This window comes from Rana temporaria, chromosome 8 (assembly GCF_905171775.1).
Source record: "Rana temporaria chromosome 8, aRanTem1.1, whole genome shotgun sequence".
Lineage (NCBI taxonomy): Eukaryota > Metazoa > Chordata > Amphibia > Anura > Ranidae > Rana > Rana temporaria.
The window spans coordinates 145,569,079-145,591,939 of NC_053496.1; the positions used below are offsets into that span (position 1 = coordinate 145,569,079).

Here is a 22,861-nt window from a genome sequence, read left to right on the forward strand (position 1 = left end):
TAATCCTGCTCCAATACCGTTTAATTTTTGGACATCGTCACCATATATGAGCCATATCTCAGATTTTCTAATTATTACTCCCACAGTTGATTTCTTCACACCAAGCTGCTTGCCTATTGCAGATTCAGTCTTCCCAGCCTGGTTCAGGTCTACAATTTTGTTTCTGGTGTCCTTCGACAGCTCTTTGGTCTTCACCATACTGGAGTTTGGAGTGTGACTGTTTGAGGTTGTGTACAGGTGTCTTTTATACTGATAACAAATTCAGGTGCCATTAATACAGGTAATGAGTGGAGGACAGAGGAGCCTCTTAAAGAAGAAGCTACAGGTCTGTGAGAGCCAGAAATCTTGCTTGTTTGTAGGTGACCAAATACTTATTTTCCACCATAATTTGCAAATAAATTCTTTCCAAATCAGACAATGGGGCTGATTTACTAAAAACAATGCGCTGCTCCAGTTGATGGCTTAACCACTTGGGATCCGCGCTATGGACGAAAGACGTCCACAGCGCGGCTCTCAAGTGCCGGGTGGACGTCCCTGGACGTCCTGTTGTTGTTATTCCCCATGCGCGCCGCTGGGGGCGCGCAGCGGGGAAACAACGTGCCCGGCGCATTGCTCAGGAGCCGATGCGTGTGCCTGGCAGCCGTGATGTCTGCCAGACACCCGCGATCGTCGGTGACACAGCAGGGACGTGGAGCTCTGTGTGTAAACACAGAGCTCCACGTGCTGTCAGGGAGAGAGGAGACCGATCTGTGTCCCTTTACATAGGGACACAGCATCGATCACCTCCGCCAGTCAGTCCCCTCCCCCCACACAGTAAGAACACACCCAGGGAATACATTTAATCCCTTCCTCACCCCCTAGTGTTAACCCCTTCACTGCCAGTCACATTTATACAGTAATTAGTGCATTTTTATAGCACTGATCGCTGTATAAATGTGAATGGTCCCAAAATTGTGTCAAAAGTGTCCGATACGTCCGCCGCAATATCGCAGGCCTGACAAAAAAAAAAAAATCGCAAATCGCCGCCATTACTAGTAAAAAAAAAAAAAAATCATAAATCTATCCCCTATTTTGTAGGCGCTATAACTTTTGCGCAATCCAATCAATATACGCTTATTGCGATTTTTTTAAACAAAAATATGTAGAAGAATACGTATCGGCCTAAACCGAGGGAAATTTTTATTTAAAAAAAAAAAATGGGATATTATTATAACAAAAAGTAAAAAATATTGTGTTTTTTTTCAAAATTTTCATTTTTTTTATGTTTATAGCGCAAAAAATAAAAATCGCAGAGGTGATCAAATACCACCAAAAGAAAGCTCTCTTTGTGGAAAAAAATGATAAAAATATAATTTGGGTACAGTGTTGTATGACCGCGCAATGGTCATTCAAAATGCGTCAGCGCTGAAAACTGAAAATTGGTTTGGGCACGAAGGGGGTTTAAGTGCCCAGTAATGAAGTGGTTAATTGGTGCGCCGGATAAATCCTTAAAGGAGTTCTCTGACCTAAAACTTTTAACCCCCGCTGTGCCCGGGCTGTAAAAATATACAAAATAAACTGTCACTTACCTGCCTACGATCCCCCGTTGTTCCGATATCGCCGTCCCGTTCTCCGGTCCCGGGCCCCTTCCGCTTCCTGTGTGTCGGTGACTCATAGTGCGCTCAGCCTATCAGCGGCCGCAGCAATGTCCCGTCGCGGCCGCTGATAGGCTGAGCGCACTATGAGTCACCGACACACAGGAAGCAGAAGAGACCGGGACCGGAGAACGGGACGGCGATATCGGAACAACGGGGGATCATAGGCAGGTAAGTGAAAGTTTATTTTGTATATTTTTACAGCCCGGGCACAGCGGGGGTTAAAAGTTTTAGGTCAGAGAACTCCTTTAATTGGGCGTAGGAACCGGCGCAGCATAGGGCGCAATGCAATAATAAATATGTAAAGCCGCCGAACTCCCTTTAGAAGTCTATGTGAGAAATCAAAAGTGTTCATTTTAAAGGTTAATATGCTAGTTTTTGTTCTAAAAAGTGTTTGGGGACCTGAGTCCTGCCCCAGGGGACATGTATCAATGCATTTTTTATTTTTTTAAACGGTCGTTTTTTCGAGAGCAGTGAATTTAATAATGCTTAAAGTGCAACAATAAAAGTGAAATATTCCTTTTATTTAAGTGTATTTTGTGCGTGTACTCGAGAGAGGAGCCGGACTGCAGGAGTTGGGAGTAGGCAGGCCTCCCCCAGAGGCAATCTGCCACCTTTCTCCATGCCCCGGGTGGCAATGGCGGGTGTGTGAGGGGGTCCTCCCACACAGCCCGCCCTACCTGCTCCGCTTTGAAGCCCAACGGGGCAGAGGGACTCCCTATAAGGGAGTGAGAGGATTTGCCCGCTCAACCAGCTCCGTTAGTCCTTCGTCTCTCTTTTTTTTAGAGACCGCATGGTCAAAGTGCGTGTATGTTAACCCAATTTCGTGTGGTGGTTTTTGTGGGAGGGGGGTGGGCGTACTAAGCGCAGGCTTACCTCGCATAGCACACCCACCGGGAGCCGGGCTGAGACGACCAAACTTAATTCACATGTAGCCGAGACCGGGATCCGAACCCCTAGCTGCAGAGGTGAATGGCTTGTCAGCGCAGTGCCAATCGCGTTGAGCCACCGCAGCTCCCTGAAATATTCCTTTTAATTTCGTACCTAGGAGGGGGGGGTGTATAATATGCCTGTAAATTAGCACGTGTTTCCCGTGGTTAGAACTGTCTCTGCACAAAATGACATTCTGAAGGAAAAAAAGACATTTAAAAATGACTCGCGGCTATAATGAATTGTCGGCTCCCAGCAAAAAAAAAAGCGTGGGGTCCCCCCAAATTCAATTACCAGGCCCTTCAGGTCTGGTATGGATATTAAGGGGAACCCCGCCATCAAATTTAAAAAAAAAATTATGTGCGGTTCCCCCCAAATATCTATACCAGGCCCTTCAGATCTGAGCAATATGTAAAAAGGTTTATTAAGGGAATGGCACATGGACTCAGCAGTGGATGGACATGTGGTGTGACGACACGCGTAGGGACCCAGGAGCACTAGAGCGTACACGCCTGACACAGGGAGACAAGCTTGCTGCTCGTATGGCTTATGTGCCCGGTGACATCCTTTTTTAAATGTGAGTTTTTTATCCTGATTTTTATACAATAAACACACGTTCCACTGCAGTATTGTGCTATGTTTTTGCCTTCTTCCCCCTATACCTGCATCCTCTGAGGGACATATCCGGCCCTAGTGTCTGTCCAGTGGGTGAAGCAGGAACAGCAAGGAGGATTTACTGAAACCGTCTAGGACCACTCACGAATTCAGTGTTCGCCCACTATTCATAGCCTCCATGTGAGTGCATGTATATGTGATCCATTTTCGTTTTCCTAGTGTCCTTAACAGTACTGTGCCATGATTCTTTTGATGTCTCTTACATGTGCATCCACTGCTGAGTCCTTCAGCCATCTCTAAGTGTTGCTGCATCCAGCTTCTTTCTCGGTCTGTGGCTGAGTGACAGGCCCAGCTGGGAGACCACCCTGCGCTCGCGGGTGTCCGGGATCCCACGGCCAAATGCGGGAGACTTGTGATGTCTGTATCCCTCTGGGAAGCTGTCAAAGTAAACAGCTATCCCCCACCATGCAGCTGCCCATATACACGGCCCTTGCATATATGCAGCTGCAGGACAGGATGGGGCATGCCTAGACTGTCTTTACAGCTTCCTGGTGGAATAGATCAGGTGGGTTTGGACCCGTTTGAGCACATCCCTAATAAGCTTGAACTGAAACATATAGGACAAAAAGCAAAGCAACAATGCAGACCAACACTACCGGTGTGAATGGGCCCTTTCACACACATAAGGGAGAGTCAGAGCACTTTTTTGCTTAAAATTTTTAACCAAAATTTAGCTGGTACGCAAAAAGACAATCTCAAATTATAAGAAGAGTTTTCATAGATTTTATTTTACAAGGCAAACAGCTTCTGCTGTGTCCTTAGGGTTCAATGATGAGTTGGCCCACCCTTTGCAACTATAACAGCTTCAACTCTGGGAAGGTGATCCACAGGGTATAGGAGTGTGTCTATGGGAATGTTTGAGTATTTGTGAGGTCAGGCACTGATGTAGATGAGAAGGCCTGGGTCACAGTCTCCGCTCTAATTCATTCCAAAGGTTTTCTTTTGGGTTGAGGTCAGGACTCTGTGCAGGCCAGTCAAGTTTCTCAACCCCAAACTTGCTCATCCATGTCTTTATGGACCTTGCTTTGTGCACTGGTCCAAATCATTTGGTGGATGGGGGACTATGATGTCGGGTAATTTTTCAGGGGTTGGGACTGGCCCCCTTAGTTTGAGTGCAGGGAACGCTTAAAAGAGAAGTATGTTTTTTTGGCTATTCATACTTACCTAGGTGGATGCAGCATCAGACCGATGCTGCATCTGTTACCCGCCACCTCTTCACTGAGAACCAAGCCACTGAACATTGACGATTGTTTGGTTCTCTCACCTCCCCGAGTGGAGAGATGCTGCCTGTCAGTCAGCATCTCTCCTGCTCTGCTCCTCCATGCTCATTGGAGCGCTGAGCTGTGGAAGGGTGGGGAGCAGCCGTCTCAGCGTCTCACTGAGAGGCTGAGACTGCCATCTGGACTGATCCTGGTGACATCAGTGGAGAGCGGACTTCAGACCACTCTCCGCTGTAAATAGGTCACATGATTACAAAACAAACTGCACTCCTGTGACCCATAGGAGAAGCCCAGCCAAACAAGCCCAGGCTGGACTTCTCCTTTAAGGTGTCAGCGTACCAAGACATTTTGGACAATTTCATGCTCCTAACTTGTGGGAACAGTTTGGGGACGGCCCCTTCCCGTTTCAAAATGACTGCTCACCAGTGTACAAAGCAAGGTCCATAAAGACATCGATGACCGAGTTAGGGGTGAAGGAACTTCATACCTCCCAACTTTCTGAGATGGGAATGAGGGACACCCATAAGCAAAAGTATGCATTAATAGGACACGCCCCCCTGCCACACACCCTTTACAAGGATAACTAATACATTACAATTTTTTTTTTTTACCAGTACTATTCCTTTATACTAGCTTTTGAAATGTACAAATGCAGCAATTTAGAAATGGGATGAAAGGTTTAACACTGTAAAACACTTTTTGATAGACAAATGGTGCATTTTTATTACAGATATATACATCAGACGAAAATGAGGAGGAAAGAGGGACAGAGGGACATTGTTCCAAATCAGGGACAGTACCTTGAAATCAGGGACAATTGGGAGGTATGGAACTTGACTGGCCTTCACAGAGTCCTGACTTAAACCCAATAGAACATCTTTTTAGTTGAATTAGAGCAGAGACTGCGAGCCAGGCCTTTTTATCCAACATCAGTGCCTGACCTCACAAATGCGCTTCTGGAAGAATGGTAAAACATTCCCATAGACACACTCCTAAACCTTGTTGAAGCTGTTATACCTGCAAAGGTTGGGCCAACTCAATATAAAAACTTTGCCTAAAATTAAAGCGGGTGTAAACCCGCATATACATTTTTTTTTTTTTACACCTGCAAGGCAAAAGCCATAATGAGCTAGTATGCACCGCATATTAGCTCATTATGAAATACTTACCTCGGAACGAGGTAGGGAACTTACCTGGTCCACGCCGAGCCGAGCGTGTCTTCCGGGTATCGCCGCTCCAGCGCTGTGATTGGCATGCGCGCGGGAGATTTCATTCCGGCATGGGTCGGCGGGGCCGGCCCTTCAGCCGAGGATCCCCCCTGCGCATGCGCCGCTGCAATCAGCAGCGCATTGCGAGGGAAATCTCTCCTAAACCCTACAGGTTTAGGAGATATTATTTATACCTACAGGTAAGCCTTATTATAGGCTTACCTGTAGGCAAAAGTCAAAAAAGTGGGTTTACAACCACTTTAATGTCTGCAAGGTAGACAGACAGAATAGTGTAATGATTCTGTTAAAAAACGAGTAAATACCTATTAAATTCCTTCATCTATATCACCTCCGGCGTTCTAGTTTCTGTTCTCTAATTCACTTCCTGGTTTGCATCGTTTGTTCATGTAAGAACTACATTTCCCAGTATGCATTGCGGCACGCCCAGTAATTCACACCTTCCTGAAGTCTCTAACACATAGAGAGCGTCCTGCCGCACAGATGTAGTTCCCAGAAGGGGGTAAGCACGTTACTGACCACCGCAGTAAAGCCTCTCTTCACGGTGGTCAGTAAAATCAGACAAGCAGGAAGTGAACAGAACAGAGAAGAAATAAAGCAACTTCTGAGCAAAAACGAACAATGAGGAAGTGAAAAGGGGAATGTCTGCAGGTAAAGAATGCTTATTATGAAAAAAAAATGTTTTCCTTTACAGCCCCTTTAAGCCTTTTACACACAATCAGATTATTGGATTCATTTTTGTCAGTTTTTTGTTGGATGCTAGTCTCTCAAATCGAAAGTGAAGAGGGTACTTGCCATCAGAAATGTTTCTGACGACAGAATTCATCGTCAGAAGTTATGTAATGTGTTGAATTGTTTTGTAACAATTGTCCGATGGAGCATACAAACGGTCGGATTACCTGACACAGGGCTCGACAAATCCCGGGCGCCATCTGGTGGTGAGCCGTTGGTATTACAAGTTATTACCACCAGATGTGTAAGCTGGCGCCATCAGGTGGTGGCCGTTGGTATTACAAGTTAAGCATTACAAGTTAAAGCGGGAGTTCACCCATTTGTTAAATTTTTTTTTTCTCCCCTTAGCTTCCTGCTCGTTCGGTCTAGGGGAATCGGCTATTTGTATTAAAATATGAGCAGTACTTACCCGTTTTCGAGCTGCATCTTCTTCCGTCGCTTCCGGGTATGGGTCTTCGGGAGCGGGCGTTCCTTCTTGATTGACATTCTTCCGAGAGGCTTCCGACGGTCGCATCCATCGCGTCACTCGTAGCCGAAAGAAGCCGAACGTCGGTGCGGCTCTATACTGCGCCTGCGCACCGACGTTCGGCTTCTTTCGGAAAATCGTGACGCGATTGATGCGACCGTCGGAAGCCTCTCGGAAGACTGTCAATCAAGAAGGAACGCCCATTCCCGAAGCCCATACCCGGAAGCGACGGAAGAAGATGCAGCTCGAAAACGGGTAAGTACTGCACATATTTTAATACAAATAGCCGATTCCCCTAGAGAAAACGAGCAGGAATCTAAGGGGAAAAAGTGCCCTCTAAGGGTCAACCCCCGCTTTAAACAGCAATTCTAATGTAATTTTTGACTATTTTCACTGCCATCTTCTTCCCTCTAATTAGAACCCCCAAACATTATATATATTTTTTATCCTAACACCCTAGAGAATAAAATGGGGATCGTTGCAATACTTTCTGTAATGCCGTATTTGCGCAGCGGTCTTACAAGCGCACTTTTTTGGGAAAAAATTACACTTTTTTTTAATTAAAAAAATAAGACAACAGTAAAGTTATCCCCATTTTTTTTTTATTATGAAAGATAATGTTATGCCAAGTAAATTCATACCCAACATGTCACACTTCAAAATTGCGTCCGCTCGTGGAATGCCGACAAACTTTTACCCTTTAAAATCTTCATAGGCGACGGGTTGCATGTTTTGAGTTACAGAGGAGGTCTAGGGCTAGAATTATTGCTCTCGCTCTACCAATCGCGGTGATACCTCACGTGTGGTTTGAACACCGTTTACATATTCGGGCGCTGCTCACGTATGTGTTAGCTTCTGCGCGCAAGCTCGTCGGGACGGGGTGCGTTTTCTGGCTCCTAACTTTTTTAGTTGGCTCCTAGACAAAACACTGCCATCACACATTTGTTGTCAGAAAATCTAATCGTGTGTACAAGGCTTTTAGGTTTGACCTCCTATTATATGGTTTTGGTATAGTATCTGAAGACAAAAATCTGCAGAAAATCTAATAGCGTTTATGTAGTTTTCTGTATTGAATCCCTATAGATAATACCAGCTCCTGCACGTCTCCATATCTTCCACAAGAAAGCAGCAGTATACACGTCATTCATTTTAAAAGCAACTAAACCAGCTGAGTGAAAACTAAAAGTGTCTCCAACTCATGTGAGCAAAGTCTATGCATGACGCCATGATACCGGAGACCATGTGTCATAGGGATACACGCAATGCAACACCTCATTTCCCGAAGACAGGAAGTAAAGACAACCAGCTGATTAAAACCTGCCACGGCTACGGAGATATTTCCCGGATCCCGGAAACCAGGAGTCCTTTTTGTTCCGGTCCTGCTACCACGATGGCAGGGGTCTTTGATCTGGACCTGGAATCGGAGGAGAGGAGTGAGGAGAACGAGGTGGTGAGGACCATGGGGAGCCTAACTTTGATGGGGAAGAAGGGGGAACGGAGGGTCTCACAGGTAGGGGGCGGGGAGATAGTGGGGAGTGGCTAATGAGCATACACAAGGCTGAATGGCTCAGCCTCTGGTGGGCTGGCTTGGTGTATATGTGGGCGTTGTTTAATGTCAAAAATATTTCCCTAAATGATATTTCATGACTGTCCTGCTGATCTTCAAATATAAATAAATAATAAAAAAAAAAAATCTCAGCAGGACAGTCATTAAGTGTTATTTAGGGAAATATTTTAACATTAAACCACGCCCACATATACACCAAGCCAGCCCACCAGATTTATATATTGCTTAGGCGCTCTGACATCACTGGGTGCTGGTATATTCTGAGTCAGTGGCTTGGAATGTGTGGCCAATGCAGGCAGATCCTGTTTTTAAGGTGGTTATTATCCATCATGTGAAATGTAATTGTGGAAGCTGAGCGTTGGAGTAAAGAAACAAAACCATATTTGAGCATCTGTTATCTAAAAATAAATGACATCTAATGCAGGGTTTGACAAATTTGCTTGGAATCTAGGAGCCAGCTAAAAAAGTTAGGAGCCAGAAAACGCGCCCTGTCCTGACGAGCTTGCGCGCAGAAGCAAACACATACGTGAGCAGCGACCGCATATGTAAACGGTGTTCAAACCACACATGTGAGGTATCACCCCGATTGGTAGAGCGAGAGCAATAATTCTAGCCCTAGACCTCCTCTGTAACTCAAAACATGCAACCTGTAGTTTTTTTTTAAACGTCGCCTATGAAGATTTTAAAGGGTAAAAGTTTGTCGGCATTCCACGAGCGGATGCAATTTTGAAGCGTGACATGTTTTGTATGAATTTACTCGGCGAAACATTATCTTTCATAATATAAAAAAAAAAATAGGGATAACTTACACTTTTTTTAATTAAAAAATAAAACAGTAAATTTTTTCCCAAAAAAGTGCGCTTGTAAGACCGCTGCGCAAATACGGCGTGACAGAAAGTATTGCAACGATGGCCATTTTATTCTCTAGGGTGTTGGGATAAAAAATATATATAATGTTTGGGGGTTCTAATTAGAGGGAAGAAGATGGCAGTGAAAATAGTGAAAAATGACATTAGAATTGCTGTTTAACCACTTAAGCCCCGGACCAATATGCTGGCTAAAGACCCAAGGTGTTTTTACAGTTCGGGACTGCGTCGCTTTAACAGACAATTGCGCGGTCCTGCGACGTGGCTCCCAAACAAAATTGGCGTCCTTTCCCCCCCCCCCACAAATAGAGCTTTCTTTTGGTGGTATTTGATCACCTCTGCGGTTTTTATTTTTTGCGCTATAAACAAAAATAGAGCGACAATTTTGAAAAAAATGCAATATTTTTTACTTTTTGCTATAATAAATATCCCCCAAAACATATATAATTTTTTTTTCCTCAGTTTAGGCCGATACGTATTCTTCTACCTATTTTTGGTAAAAAAAATCGCAATAATCGTTTATCGGTTGGTTTGCGCAAAATTTATAGCGTTTACAAAATAGGGGATAGTTTTATTGCAGTTTTATTTTTTTTAATACTAATGGCGGCGATCAGCGATTTTTTTTATTTATTTTTTTTTTTATTTTTTATTTTTTTTTTTTTCCGTGACTGCGACATTATGGCGGACACTTCGGACAATTTTGACACATTTTTGGGACCATTGTCATTTTCACAGCAAAAAATGCATTTAAATTGCATTGTTTATTGTGAAAATGACAGTTGCAGTTTGGGAGTTAACCACAGGGGGCGCTGTAGGAGTTGGGGTTCACTTTGTGAGTGTTTACTACTGTAGGGGGGTGTGGCTGTAGGTGTGACGTCATCGATCATGTCTCCCCTATAAAGGGGATGACGCGATCGATACGCTGCCACAGTGAAGCACGGGGAAGCCGTGTTTACACACGGCTCTCCCCGTTCTTCAGCTCCGGAGACCGATCGCCGCACTCGAGCGGCGATCGGGTCCGCGGGACCCGCGGTCCCAGAGCTTCGGACCGGGGCGCGCGCCCGCGACCCACGGCTGGGTACAAGTACAGGACGTATATATACGTGCTTGTGCCCAGCCGTGCCATTCTGCCGACGTATATGTGCAGGAGGCGGTCCTTAAGTGGTTAACTTGTAATGCTTAACTTGTAATACCAACGGCTCACCACCAGATGGCGCCAGCTCACCTTCCAAGCCAAGTCGCCAGGACACTATTTCTAGTCGCCATGGCAACCTGGCGACCGGGATTTGTCGATCCCTGATCTAATGATTGTTTTTCAGTTGTCTGGGGTTGGTAAAAACAGGTGGCTGAGCTGCAGTTTGACTGCAAGAATTTCATTTACTTTAAGGATTTCAATCAACATTAACTATTTTTAATCTGTATTCTGTTAGCATTAGTAAAAAGACAGGATGGTATATTCTATTTAAAACCACAAGCTTAATCGGCGTAGCCTTCCCTCAACCACAGTGTCATTATTTAAAGTAAAGGTAAAATAAAACTAAAAATTCCCTAATTGCTGCTCACACTCACAAGTGTTTTCACTCACTTTTCAATTCAGCAAACTACATAAATGGCGTAGCGCAACTAGTAACAAAATGACGCCGTCCTGTAAGACTGGCCATACATTGTACAACTTTCTTTTAGATTTATCAAAACCATATAATATAAGGTGAGACCTAAACACTTTTTGTATGCAATCAGGCTGGCCCCTGCACTACATAGTTAAAGGTAAATCTAAAAAAAATAAAAAATGTATGGTGTATGGCCAGCTTATGTGTCCACAAATGGTTACAGCTGAGATCAGTAAATGTGTAAAAAGGAAAATAACATGAATAAATCAGTAACCATAGTATCCAATAAATTATTAGCGGGAACAGTTGGTGGATAAGTGTCCAAAAATGAAACAATATTAACCACTTCCTTACTGGGCACTTAAACCCCCTTCCTGCCCAGAGGACTTTTTGCGATTCGGCACTGTGTCGCTTTAACTGACAATTGTGCGGTCGTGCGACGTGGCTCCCAAACAAAATTGACGTCCTTTTTTCCCCACAAATAGAGCTTTCTTTTGGTGGTACCTCTGCGGTTTTTATTTTTTGCGCTATAAACAAAAATAGAGCGACAATTTTGAGAAAAAAAAAAATGTTACTTGTTGCTATAATAAATGGCTTTTTTTTTTTTTTAATCCTCAGTCTAGGCCGATACGTATTCTACATATTTTTAGTAAAAAAAAAAAAAAAAATCGCAATAAGCGATAGCGCCTACAAAATAAGGGAGAGAATTATTATTATTTTGTATTATTATTTTTTTACTAGTAATGGCGGCGATCTGCGATTTTTATTGCGACTGCGACATTATGGCGGACACATCAGACATTTTTGACACATTTTTGGCACCATTCACATTTATACTGCAATCCGTGCTATAAATATGCACTAATTACTGTATAAATGTGACTGGCAGGGAAGGGGTTAATACTAGGGGGTGAGGAAGGGGTTAAATGTATTCCCTATATAGTGTTCTAACTGTGGGGGAAGGGGGGTGACTGGGGGAGGTGACCGATCTGTGTCTCTATGTACAAGAGACACAGATCGGTCTCCTCTCACCCTGACAGCACCGCTGTCTGTGAGAGCCGGCAATGAGAAATGATCTCATATGTAAACATATGAGATCATCTCTCATTGGCCGCACAGATCGCCTAGCAAACGGCCACTCCGATTGGCCGTTCACGGCGATCTGTGATTGGCTGTGTCCAAGGGACACGGCCAGCACAGAAATTCCATGCGGCGGACGTCAAATGACGGCGCCCCAGAGAAGTAGAACCACCCTGCGGCCGTATATAGTCGTACGGCCGTCGGGGAAGTGGTTAAACAAACAAGGCTGCTTAAATCCAACAGTTCATGTTTCCTTTCAACATATGATGCGTTAAGACTTCTTATCTTCCAGCTCTGTGCATAAGGGATACTTTTATGCAAAAGTGCTCTCAAAATCCTCCATCATTGGTAAGCTGGCAGCTCCTTACGCTTCGACACGTTTTTAACAGAATGCAGTTCCCTAAGGCCCCTTTCACACTGAGGCGGGAGGCGCATTGCAGGCGGTATTACTGCGGTTTCCCATTGTTTTAAATGGGAAGGAGTGGTATACATACCGCTCCAAAGATGCTGCTTGCAGGAGATTTTTTTCTCTCCTGCCAGCGCATCGCCTCAGTGTGAAAGCCCTTGGGCTTTCACATTGAGAAGGCTGGGCAGGAGTTTTTCCAGCGGTATTTAGGCAATATTTTTAGCGATGTACCGCCTGAAAAACTCAGTGTGAAAGGGGCCTTATGGGGATGATACCAGACACCAGTTCAGCTTACAAATGGGGGAATATCTAGTGCTCTCTGTATACTCTTTTTTTATTAAAAGCGGATACAACAATTTGTAAACTCGCATAAATGGCACTCAACCACGCCGGTACACTGGGCAGATCACAGCGTCCCAGCATGCTTCAAATAGTTAGCAGTGGCCACAGGATGACATCCGAGGGTCTGATTCCTAATCCCCAAACGCGTTGCGTTCTTCATCAGAGGGTCACCCATGTTTGATACAATTATATTTTACATGGTGTCTTAGAGGTCCTAATTTAATATGCCTACCTAAAGAACCTCTAATTGCACTTATGAGTGAGGAACAGAAACTCTACAGGACATCTATTGGCACAGACCTAGTTGCTCCTATTCCTGTTCCCTTGCCACTGTTGTATAGATTACTCACTAAATCTTTTCTTTCAGGATGATGACACAGAAGGCGTTGGGTATTGCGATGTGTAAGTACAATAACTATACCTCCCAACTCTTTGAGATGGGAATAAGGGACAACTATTAGGAAAAGTATGTTGTATAGGACACACACCCTGCCACGCCCCCCTTAATGAAAAATTCTACAAAATAAAATTAATAGTTAGTGCTTCTTTTTTCTTGGATAAAAAGTGCATTTTATTTACAACTATATAGAATAGATCACACCAAAACGAGGGACAAATGAGGTAAAAGGGACAGAGGGACTTTGTTCCAATTCGGGGACAGTCAGGAACTATGGATAACTGATCTTGTCTCTACAGCTTATTAAAGTGTTTGTAACCCTAAAAAAAAAAATGGACCCTGTTGCTTTAAAGCATTTTATACAGAATGGTGCCTGTGCTGTGTCATTTGGGCCCCCTGTATCACCTAAAAAAAATACTGTCAGTTTCTCCCCTCCCCCCTGTAAACTGACCATGGTTTATCATGGTTGCTGAGCTCTGACACCGTGGTCCATTTACTTGCCTCTGTCATCCGCTGCGTCTCCTCTCTCCACTGATTTTTTTATTAATTTTTTTCCCCTCCCTGCCTGTCAGCTCTGTCCACTACACAATCCCCCCCTCCAGCTTGTATAATAGTGTTGTGCCCCACTGTATGTCCTTTTATAAAAAATAAAAAAAATGCTGCTTGGACCATCTGACCACCACTCTGCACATGCTCAGTTTGGTGTGTTATTGCTAGAGAGGTTTTTTTCTTTTTATCTTGGGAGAGTGCATGTGATCAGCACAGGGCCAATCGGCACTGTCCAGACAGAGGGTTGGGGGTCTTACAGCCTCATAGAACAATCGGGAGAATGAAAACTCTCCTCCAACAAACTTTAACCAGACACTGATAGAAGTCACAAGACTGCTCTAACTGCTGATGAGAAAAGTTATTTAGCAGTTTATTTCCTAAATCTTTTGCATTTACATGTTCTGTGTACTGTGGGAGAACATATATAGTGAATGCAGGGTCCTGGGTTAAGTAATGCCGCATACACACGATCGGATTTTCCGTCGGAAAAACCTTGGATGGTTTTTCCGACTGAATTCCGCTCAAGCTTGGCTTGCATACACACGGTCACACAAAATTCTCTGAACTTTTGTCCGTCAAGACCGCGGTGACTTACAACACTACGACGAGCCGAGAAAATGAAGTTCAATGCTTCAGAGCATGCGTTGGAATTTTGCACGTTGGAATTGCTACAAACTATCAGATTTTCACATTATCCTTTTGTTGGTGGAAATTCCGACAGCAAAAGTCTGAATTTCCGTTCAAAAGGACTTTTGCTGTCGGAATTTCCGATCGTGTGTACAGGGCATTACGCTTTAAATGTAGATAATCTAGTAGTTGTGTTCTCCTCTGGAATAGATTTTGGGTGTAAATGAAAGGAGTTGGCAGTTTATCTCTTATAGCACTGAAAACTAAAGAAGCTGTATAATATAAGACGGGAGAAAAGAAGTTCACAACACTGGAAAAACGCTGAAAGTAAAACCTACATGTGCTTAATTTAACATAAATATATTTGCTTTCCAGGCCTGTTTCTCCTTGTACCGAGTATGACCTGTCAGATAGCAGAATGTGCCCAGGACAAGAGACCCTGTCTCCCCAGTGCTTTCACATATTGCGAGTACTTGGATCTGGCAGCTATGGAAAGGTAAGTGTGTAACTCCTATGAGCTTATTCTGCAAAGTGCTCCAACCCTGAGCTACCAGATTTCACATTACTGCTTGCAGCAAGTTTAGAGCAGTCACAGCAATAAAACGTGATTGCTGATGTACAATTATACATTAATGGGTAAAGTCTTCTGTTCCTGACAACCAATTATTTTTATTGTAAGAAGTATACCATTTTGACAGACATTCACCCACGCAGGGGTACAGCACAATGGACTTAAAGTGTTTGTTAAAGCAGAGTTCCACCCAAAAATTGAACTTCTGCTTTATGTGTTGGTGACATGCCACATTTGGTATGTAATTTTGTTTGGGTGGAACGTGGTTTTAAACCAAAAAAAATACAAATTGCAGGTGCACTAGTTTACAGTAGAGTGATGAGTGAACTGGTCTATTGGACATCCCCTACACAGGTCGGGGGGGGGGGCTGTCTGTCTGTAGGAAGGTACACAAAAGAAAGGGGAACCTTTTTGAGTCCAGCAGCAGTGGCCATCTGCCAACAAAGAATGGGCCCCAAATCCAAGGACTTGGGGCCACCCTAGAACAGAAGAGACCAAGGGTGGCCATGAGCCTGGTCTCTGCAGTGAAGAAGAGAAGAAAAAGGGCAAGAGACAGAGAAGGTGGATTGAGAAAGGGGGGGGGGATTTGGAGTGGGAGTCTTTGAGAATGCTTAACAGTTTCATATTAATCATGAGGTCTGTTAAAGTGCTCTTCACCATAGCAAACCGAACAGAGGATTTCTTCCATGCTCTGGCTTTTACCTGTTTAGCCGCAATAAACAGATAAGAAGCCAATTTTTGCTGATAAGAGAACAAGCCATGAATTTGGCAGTGAGACAAGGTGGTTTTGGCTTCCCAATGTATGGTTGGATGAAATAAGTAATGTAGAAGACCCAGCACCCTAGACCAGAACCCAGAGAGGCGGGAACAGGGCCACCAGATGTGTACCACATCCCCTCGTTGGCCACACCTTCTTCAGCATCGGTCGCTATAAGATGGGTTTGAACTCACTATTTGGCCCGGGATGCAATACCATTGTAAAATAACTTTATATGCAGCTTCTATCCCTCTGGGTCAATGGAGATCTTCAGGTCTCGTTCCCACCGTAACTTGTAAGAAGCAGCCACAAAAGAGTCTATAGCGACTGTGAAGAGTAAACCATCGAGATGGCACCAGGGGAACAAAGGCAAAGGCGTTCAAAAAGTAAGGAAGGGATAGGATGAGTTGCATCTCAGCAAGGAGACCTAATGACCTAGTTGCGCATTGCGGAAAAATTTAGCGGAAAAATTTAGCAGAAGGAGCCTCGTGGGTGTCCTGAAAAGACCAGAAGGGAAGAGTACAGGATGAAAAAAAATGGCAAACCTCTGTAAATCCATGTGGGGGGGGGGGGGGCTCAGTGGATGCGGGGTTATTAAAAAGAGGAAGAAAAGGGGACATCAATTTGTCCCAGTAGCGAACAGAGTCCCAAAGATTTAAGCTGTGGAGCATAAGGGGGCTAAGGGAAGGGGGGGGCGAAGTTTATGAGGAAGCCACAGCAAGGCTGCAAGAGGAATCGGGCTGCAGTTGGAGTTCAAGGAGCACCTACAACAGTATGTCCGAGATTGCATGGAGTAAAGTAGATTGGGAGATTTGGGCAGCCTGGTAATACTTAAAGGAGAAGTCCAGCCTGAGCTTATTTGGATGGGATTCTCCTATGGGTCACAGGAGTGCAATTCGTTTTGCACTCCTGTGACCTGTTTTCAGCAGAGAGTGGTCTGAAGTCTGCACTCTGCTGACGTCACTGGACTGATGCCTGTCTCAGCCTCTCGGCAAGCTGCTGAGAGACTGAGATGGCCGCTCCCTGCCCCCCCACAGCTCAGCGTGACAGGCAGCAGCTCTCCGCTCGGGGAGCTGAGAGAACAGAGCCATCGGCCGAGTTCGATGGCTCTGTTCTCAGTGCAGAGATGCTGGGGGACAGATGCAGCTTCGAACCGATGCTGCTTCCACCTAGGTAAGTAAGCTGGGTTTAAAAAACAAAACAAAAAAAAAAAAAAAAACCATAGTAAAACCCCATAGTAAAAAGTATGTTGGGACCCACAAGACCTCCTCACAGTCTGTCTGTAAAGGGTGGAGCATGACACTCGGGGGCGCTTTTAAGCCCAGATGGAGGATAAGATCGTGTTCTGCAGTTGCCGCAAAAAAAGGCACATGGATCGGGAGGGTACGGAAATAATAGAGGACTTTGGGAAGGATAGTCATATTGACAACGTGAATTCGGCCTACCCAGGCTAGTGATGGGGGAGGGGAACCCCAAGTTTGCGTTAGAGATGTAAGTGATCATAGTAATTGTTGGCAAAGAACGATGAGTAGAGAGGTCAGCTTGATTTCGAGGGAGGTGAAATTCCAATGATACAGAAGGTAGGCTTGTAGCTGGGTCACCATGGAGGAGTGCAAGAAAATATTTTAGGGAGTGGTCTTGTGAGGGTTGATGTGGAGCCCGGAGAAAGCTGAGAGAAGGGCTTGAAGATTAGGTAGGGTGGTCAAAGGATTAGTTGGGGTCAAGAGGGCATCATCCGCAAAGAGGCTGACTTTATGGTTAGTGCCGGCATACGGGATCTCAGAGATATTGGGATCATCTCTAACGACAATGGCCAGGGGCTCTAGAGCCAGGATGAAGAGTCGTGATAGAGGGCAACCCTGCCTGGTCCCATGGAAAATCGGAAGGGTGGCAGAAAGATTTCCATCATGGGTAACACTGACTAAGGGGGAGGAGTAGAGAGCTGGATTCCACTGAAGAATTGATTCCCCAAAGCCCCAACCTTCCAGAACATATTGCAGGTACTCCAACGCTTTGTAGATATCAACCAAGAGAAGAGAGCCTGGGATCTTGCAATGTTGAAGCAAATGTATCGGGTCCACCTGATCCTTATGAACCAACGTATGTAGAGATTTGTTAATACGAGTGCTTAGAACCTTTCCCAGACAACCAGCCTATTAACAATCTAGCATACATGATTCGACTTGATACTTGGACCCCAAGCCCAATTTATAGTCTGTTTTTTGTGTTGTGTTTTTTTTTTTTTTTTTTTTTTAACTCTTCTATAGTCTCTCATCACCATATGGTTTTTAGGTTGTTTTTTGCCGCTGGAAGCGACATACAATAGCTTCTGTTCTTTTGATTAAAAAAATATATATATATCTACTTTTCTGTACCTGGAAATGTTTCCTGCTCTCCCACTCCAGTGGTCGTTGATGGATTGCATAATGACTAGGACATTTAGCAACTGCTATAACAGAATCAACTTTTTTTTTTTTCTGGTCGAATGTTTTTGTGACTTTATTTAGAATGTAACTTTAAAGGCTACATTTATATTTAAAAATAAAATCAAAAATGGAATTTGCAGTCAAATGGTAGGTTAAAATATACGCAATTCAGTTTTTAAAGTTTTGCGTAATGTAATTGCTATACCTGTAGGCCACTTGAAGCCTACAGAAAAACCCCCATATTGTTGGCATTCCCCATCCTGGCTAGTTGCTAGGGTGTGGCGTATGTTGAGTGCTCGCCCCCCCCCCCCCAGCATCACAAGAGTGCTCAACATTGTTCAAGAGCTGTGCATGCACAGTCTGGTGTCTCTCGCCCTGTAGCAGCAGGGACTGAGCTTGACATTGCTCTGTCTAATGCTGAGTCTTTAAAATCCTTACTAGACGTTATTGTCACCAAGGAGTCTCCAAACTGCTGCTTTGAAACCCAAGCCAGGCACCCAGTTTAGCCACAAACCTTTGGGTTTGAGTCCCATCCAACCCACCAATAAACCCCCTTCTGCATGAAGTGACAACCCTACTTTCCAAAGCTTTTGTGGACAACCGTGTCTTGGATGTCTGGGTTTGGGAGGGAGTTTCCGGGTGTTACAAATTCTAATTCCGCTCTCTTCTGCCTACCATTATCACTGCATAGAGTAGCAGTACTTTCAGGTTCTCTAGATCAAGAGGTTCTAGTCCCATTACCAGTGGTGGATTGATTCTTAGGGGTTCTACTTCAGCCTGTTCACTATTTCCAAACCAAAAGGGAGCATTCGCCCATCAGGGATATCAAGTTCCTAAATGTATTTGTTCTGGGCCAGCAATTTCACATGGAATCATCTAGATCTGTAATGGCCTTTCTTCACTAGGGAGTCTTTCTGGTTTCTGTGGTCAACTAATGTGTACCTACATGTCCCTATTTTTCCAGTGCGCCAGCTTTTCTTGTTTTGCTGTGGGCCCTCGGGACTTTCAGCTTGTGGGCTTGCCTTTTTGGCTTGTCCATGGCACTGCAGGTTTTCACCAAAGTCTTGGCTCTTTGCTAGCTGCTAGGCTCTCGGGACACACCACCCTAGTTGTGGGAAATCTGGACAATATCTTTGAGGGAGCATTTCGCACCACAGGTTCTGACTGTGGCTCAAATCATCCAGATCTTGGGTCCTGAACCTTCAGAGCCCAATTCCTTCCTTAAAGTATCTGGGTCCAATCCTAGATTGTTCAAGCCACTTTTTTTTCCCTTTTTTTCAGGAGAAACTTGTTTTGTTTGTTTAACGCTCTCCATTTCCAGACTTGGATTTTTTGGTTAAGGACTTGGCCTACCCTTCTGCACAAGTTTACTGACCTCTGGTCTAATTTCCCAGCTCTACTCCAAACCCTTACAACTTATTATTCTGTTATTGTGGGACAAGTTGTAAATGCTGATTCACCTGTCACCAAAGACCAGGTTGTCCTTGACCTGGTGGCTCATGAATCCATTTCTGGGGTTATGGGTGTCCCGCCTTCCAAGATCTTGGATGATTACAATTGCCAGTCTATCAGGTTGGGGGGGGGGGGGAGTCATAGACCCCTTACTGGTGCAGAAGACTTGGTCTTTGGAGGAATTTCATCTCTCGAATAATGTTCTGGAGGTTCAGGGGATTTGGTTGTGCCTGCAATGCTGGATGTCCAGTCTGAGGGGTCATCTGATCCGGTTGCAGTCAGACGGTGCCACAGCAGTAGCGTATATCGGTGGATGCTCTGTGGGATCAGTATAGCTGATCTATGTCTCCCCCCCCCCCCCCCCCCCCCCCCCCCTGAAATTCCTCCATTTTCTCTGCATGGTTGAAATGAAAGGTATTGAATTGATCATCTGTAGGTCTGGACAGTCCCTGGTGGATGCTGTACTGTAACCTGATTGGGCTTTTTCAGATAACTTTGAATGTGTGTGGGTTTTGTTTTTTTTGCATAGTTTTCCAGCATATAAGTATGCATATTACATGGCTGCCCAATTCCTGTGGAAGTGGGGTAATACTGTAGTCTGTCTTCTGGTTACTGTGCTGAGTGGCTTCCCTGCTGCATGGTGAATGCAGAGGCTGCTCACCCAGCACAGGCACCATTCCAAGAACGCTGTGCATTTTCTCAAAACGTTTTCCGATTTGACAAGTTGAAGGGGCACAAAATTGTCTGCATCTCATCCAACCAATGCTTTGTATTAGGGTTGTCCAGATACCGATACCAGTATCGGTATCGGGACCGATACCGAGTATTTGCGCTAGTACTCGTACTCGCGCAAATACTCCCGATACCAAAATAGAATACTTATTTTTTTTTTTTTTTTTTTTTTTTGTGACATCGAACACAAATTGGATGGCACCATTGGATGGCACTGATAGGTGGCACTGGCATTGATTGAATGGCACTCATAAATGGATGGCACTGATAGGTGGCACTGGCATTGATTGGGTGGCACTGATGAGATGCACTAATAAGCTGCCTCCCTGCACTGATGCACTAATGGGCACTGATCTGCACTGATAGGTGGCACTGGCTAGCTGCACTTTTGGGCACTGGCACCGATGAGCTGCACTGACAGTGATCACTCCTTCAATGATATGTAGTTTTCCAGTACCGTATGCTAAAAAACAGCCCCACACCATGATGTACCAGTTCTTCATAATTCTAAAGAAAATATCTTTGGTCTGTATTGTGGTTTGAAAACGGTCACATGACATTAAAAAAAAGTATCGGTATTCGGTATCGGCGACTACTTGAAAAAAAGTATCGGTACTTGTACTCGGTCCTAAAAAAGTGGTATCGGGACAACCCTACTTTGTATGTCAACTATACTGTAACTAACCTATCAATTATTAGGAGGTATAGTTTGCATGTCTCTTCTGCCGAAAACTTTTTTTTCTTGCTCCTGTCCTAGTAATTTTTTTTTCTATTGTACACTGATTGCTGCTCCTGTGAAGTGCAGTATAGACTCCTGCCAACTGTAAGTTGTGAACTGTTTTATTCCTTTTTGTGTGCGTGTGTGGGGGGGGGGGCTTATACTCATAGCAGCAATACCCACATGTTTGTTTGCTCTAAAAATGTTCTCCCCTTCTTTGCAGGTGTTTCAGGTGAGGAAGGTGATTGGTTCCAATTCTGGCAAGATTTTCGCCATGAAGGTGTTACAGAAGGTAATATTTTATAACCTAAAGTGGCTGTAAACTTCTGACATGAAATATGAACAAGGCATACCCTGCTGTAGTGTGTACATGTTGCAATCTAGAGAACTAATCGTAAATTCTGTCTGCTGCCTCAATCCTCTATCTGCATGAGTCACTTCTGACCAGTTTTGCTGACCCCCAGAGGTTAAAAGGTGACGGGGAGCTCCAGCACTATGTTCCTGTGAGCAGTGTGAAGATGGTTGTGTCCCTTCACTCCAATCGGCTCTCACTGAGCTCTGCAGAGGGTAATTTCAGCTCCCCGTCCCCTTTTTCTGACAGCTCAGACAAGCATTATGAATTCTGAACTTTCAACGGCTGTAGAGAAGAGAAGACTGCTGATGGACAGGTACAACTTGCCTCCTGAAGCCAGTCACATCACTGGGTAAATGTAAGGGTTTACAACCACTAGAAGAACAGCATACTAAAGTGGTTCTTGATGTGGTGTGTGTGTTTGTGTGTTTTCTTTTTCTTTTTTATTTCTCAATACTATACCTGCATTAATTGATTGATTTTTTATTATGGCACACTTTTTGTTAAGTCTATCAGCATGGCACATCTTGACTTGCCAATATTTGCCCAATCTTTGCAAAAACACTCCTCCAAATCTGTCAGATTGCGAGGGCATCTCCTGTGCACAGCCCTCTTTAGATCATCCCACAGAGTTTTTTTAATCAGATTCAGGTCTGGGCTCTGGCTGGGCCATTCCAAAATCTTCTGGTGAAGCCATTCCTTTGTTGATTTGGATGTATGCTTTGGATTGTTTCCATGCTGAAAGGTGAAATTCCTCTTTATGTTCAGCATTCTAGCAGAAGCCTGAAGGTTTTGTGCCAGTATTGACTGGTATTTGGAACTGTTCACAGTTCTACCTTGACTAAGGCCCCTGTTCCAGCTGAAGTAAAACGGGCACAAAGCATTATGCTGCCACCACCATGCTTCACTGTGGGTATGGTGGTGTTTTGGTGATGTGTAGTGTTACTTTTGTGCCAAACTTGTCTTTTGGAATTGTGGCAAAAAGTTCAACCTTGGTTTCATCAGTCATAACACATTCTCCCACGTGCTTTTGGGAGACTTAAGATGTGTGTTTGCAAAATTTAGCCGGGCTTGGATGGTTTTTCTTAAGACAAGGCTTCTATCTTGCCACTCTACCCTGGGAGATTGTCACATGTACCACGCATTGTCACATGTAGTACTTGCCAGATATTCCTTTTTGCTGTAAGATGCGACTAAGAAAATGTCAGGAAAGACCTACTAGAACAGCTGAACTTTATTTGGGGTTAATCAGAGGCACTTTAAATGATAGCAGGTGTGTACTGACTCCTATTTAACATTAGTTTGAATGTGATTGCTTAATTCTGAACATGGCTACATCCCCAGTTATAAGAGGGTATGAACACTTATGCAACCACATTATTTTCGTTTTTTTTATTTAAAAAGGGGGTTGGATGTCAGTTGTACAGTTTATAGGTCACACTTAACCACTGAACAACCAGACCAATTCTGACACTTCTCTCCTATATGTAAAAATCATCTTCTTTTTTTTTTTTTTTCATCGTTCT

At 44.3% G+C, this 22,861-nt stretch overlaps 1 protein-coding gene across 2 annotated transcripts in view; it reads left to right on the top strand.

The window, feature by feature from the left end:
* Positions 1-8,093: 8,093 nt before the first annotated feature.
* The window catches only part of RPS6KB2 (ribosomal protein S6 kinase B2), a 92,876-nt gene continuing 78,108 nt past the window's right edge, over positions 8,094-22,861 (top strand). Inside the window, exons 1-4 of one of the 2 annotated variants that reach the window (XM_040320833.1) lie at positions 8,094-8,333; positions 13,122-13,156; positions 14,703-14,823; positions 21,207-21,275. In XM_040320833.1, coding sequence (XP_040176767.1) covers positions 8,097-8,333; positions 13,122-13,156; positions 14,703-14,823; positions 21,207-21,275 — 462 coding nt within the window. In that variant the 5' untranslated portion in view covers positions 8,094-8,096. The remainder of the gene's footprint in view (positions 8,334-13,121; positions 13,157-14,702; positions 14,824-21,206; positions 21,276-22,861) is intronic. The other variant, XM_040320834.1, reaches the window with a different exon arrangement.